At 31.1% G+C, this 2,676-nt stretch overlaps 1 protein-coding gene across 1 annotated transcript; it reads right to left on the reverse strand.

Annotated features, from left to right (window-relative positions):
• Positions 1 to 522: 522 nt before the first annotated feature.
• LOC129319687 (F-box/WD-40 repeat-containing protein 1-like) lies at positions 523 to 1,190 on the reverse strand. The gene is made up of 2 exons (XM_054964777.1): positions 932 to 1,190; positions 523 to 842 (listed from the first exon to the last, which is right to left on the reverse strand). Exons 1-2 carry the CDS (start codon positions 1,188 to 1,190, stop codon positions 523 to 525), a joined length of 579 nt encoding a protein of 192 aa, XP_054820752.1.
• Positions 1,191 to 2,676: the final 1,486 nt, after the last annotated feature.

A 2,676-nucleotide genomic window follows, 5' to 3' on the forward strand; every position in this document is an offset into this window, starting at 1 on the left:
TGCTCTCATTTAATATTTGACTATATCCAAATAGATGAAAAACAAATCAGAGTAATCAAGAGAGGATGACCACCATGCACACGAAGATCAAACATACTCAATCTTTGTCGTCATGCTGATCTTGTGTGTTAATTTACTTTCCCCCTGCCAGTCAAAGGAACCGAACTTTCTACAAAGTCAAACGTGGAATGTGTGGCGGGAAATGGAACATACGTTGGAAACTTGTGTACGTGTTGATTCTGAAGATTATATGAAGTCAATATCAAATCATCCTCATCATGAAAAAGAATTTCATTGTCTCCCCAAAATCCTGGAGACACTCAAACTCGGGCAATAGTCCAATCTCAATCTTCTTACTCCAACTACTCTCCACACCATACTCATCCATCACCCAGTAACACATTTTCCATGTTTTCTCCCAAATGCACGTGCAAATCTCTCATTTAGCACTCTATACTATCCACCCAATTAGAGCCAATCTCAGGTGGCAATTGGATCATTCCAAACATTTCTTTGCTAAAATCAAAGCTTTAAGGTCTTTACCATTATCAAAAGTGCCATCATCTCCAAGACATAATTGGGGACTACATCCACATCTATGGTTCTCCAAGAATCAGTATTGAGACTGTAAACTTCAACTAGAGGTGCTTCTTCTTCATCGAAAGGCCACTTTGAAAGTCGAACAACCTTGCAATCCTCTTTGGCGGGTTCGAACCCAAATCCAACCCCGGTACATTCTAAGGTTCTCGGTTCCGTCTGAGTGCGCTGAATAACCTTGACCTCTTTTGTTCCTGGGTTCCACAAGATTATTCGGCCCTCAGAACCAGAGGAGATCGGATTAACTTCCCCATAGAAACAGAAAATCCCATTAGATTGTTCGTAAGTCAAGCTCAAACCCTAATCATTCCTTGGGAGAAATTCTAGATCGTACTGGATTGCATAGGGACTCTGATCTTCAAAAAACAGGGATGTGCAGACGGGACTTCACGATTACTCAAATGGAAGATAATCTTGAGGTGGCGATTCTTGGTGATCAAATTTGACCGTTCAAGATGTTTGGTGATAAAAGAAGAGTTAGTGATTTGAGCGTACCAGGATTTAGCGACACATTTGAATCGAAGCAAGGATTTTACAGGCAGCCTCGCCATAATGTCCGTTATGAGATCTTTACGAAGATTGGCGCTAAGCATTTTTGTCATTCAAAGGAAATTATCTGAGAATGTCTCTTTAATTTCTCTCTTGTGGGTGTTGTCGCTCTTAGTTTCAGCAAGAGATCGAAGGCGTGTTGTGCGGTTTATAGGCTGATTCCCATGTCTGTGAGAGAAAATAGAAACGTTCCATGACACCCTATCTGTGGACTTTGTTTCGGAGTCAGCTTCCCTCCAGCCTTCTTTGCTCCTCCACGATGAAAATTTGTACGTTTCAGATTTAATATTTTTAAAATAAAAATATATATTAATTATAAAAAAATTTAATAAATATATTTATCAATCTAACAATTTAAATTTAATATGGGTGATTCAAATTTAATATTAAAAATTTAAATTAACTTTTTAAATATATTTTAAATAATACATATATATTCTGAATGAAGTAATAAGCTTATTAAAAAAATTTTAATATTAAATTTGGTCTATCCATATTAAATTTAGACTGTCAAATTTATAAATATATTTATTAAAATTTTTTTATAATTTTTATATATTATTTATTTTAAAAATATAAATTAAAAATATTAAATTTTGACCGTCTAAATTAAATCTAGATGATCTAAATTTTCTTTGCCTCAATGGAGAGGCAGAGAAGGCTTCTCTCAATGGAGGGAAGCCAACTCCCTTAATTTCGGTGCTCAATACTAATTAATATGATGAGATTTTAACTATTTAAATTTTAATTTGAATGATTTAGATTTAAATTATTATTATATATTTTTATCTTATATTTATTAAAATAAAAATTTATAAAAATTATAAAATAATTTTAATAAATTTTTTATTTTTAATATGATCTAAATTTAATTTAAATAGTCCAACTTAATGTTAAAATTTTTATAATTGATATATATTGATTTAAGTGGTTTTAGGTTCAATCCCTCGTTTAACCTAACATTTAATAATTTAATTTGTTGCCACTCCCTTGTTGTGGGGTGAACCCTTTTTTTTTTAAAAAAAAAGGTTAGGATATTCTTGTCATTTCATCCTCAAAATTATATACATTTTAGTCATTTGATCTTGCACTGTAAAATAAAAATCATCTGGTCTTTTTTTGCAAAAAAAAAAAAATTGCTTCCCAAATCCTCTAGTGCGATTTTTTCCATTTATAAAAGCAAAATAACCCCTAATTTTGTTTTGTATAAAAAAAATATAATAACAAGCAACATTCTTAACTTGACACGTGGAGGGACACTTTTCACATTTTAGTTATTTTAATTAAAATAATTTAATTTATATACTTTAAATTTCTTGATAGTTCTCTAAATCTTAATTGTTCTCCTAATTTTTAGGTTTCACATTTTATCCGCTTTTGTCCTAATATTTGTTATTTGAACCTAACACTTTAAATATATATATATATATATATATGTCTTCACCTTGGAATTTTTTTTTTTAAAATTTCAATCATAATAACTTTCTCACCTATGAAAATCTTTCCATTATCATAACTTTTCAACTTTCA

This window comes from Prosopis cineraria, unplaced genomic scaffold (assembly GCF_029017545.1).
Source record: "Prosopis cineraria cultivar Desert tree isolate PC_DT_omini unplaced genomic scaffold, ASM2901754v1 PC9, whole genome shotgun sequence".
NCBI lineage: Eukaryota > Viridiplantae > Streptophyta > Magnoliopsida > Fabales > Fabaceae > Prosopis > Prosopis cineraria.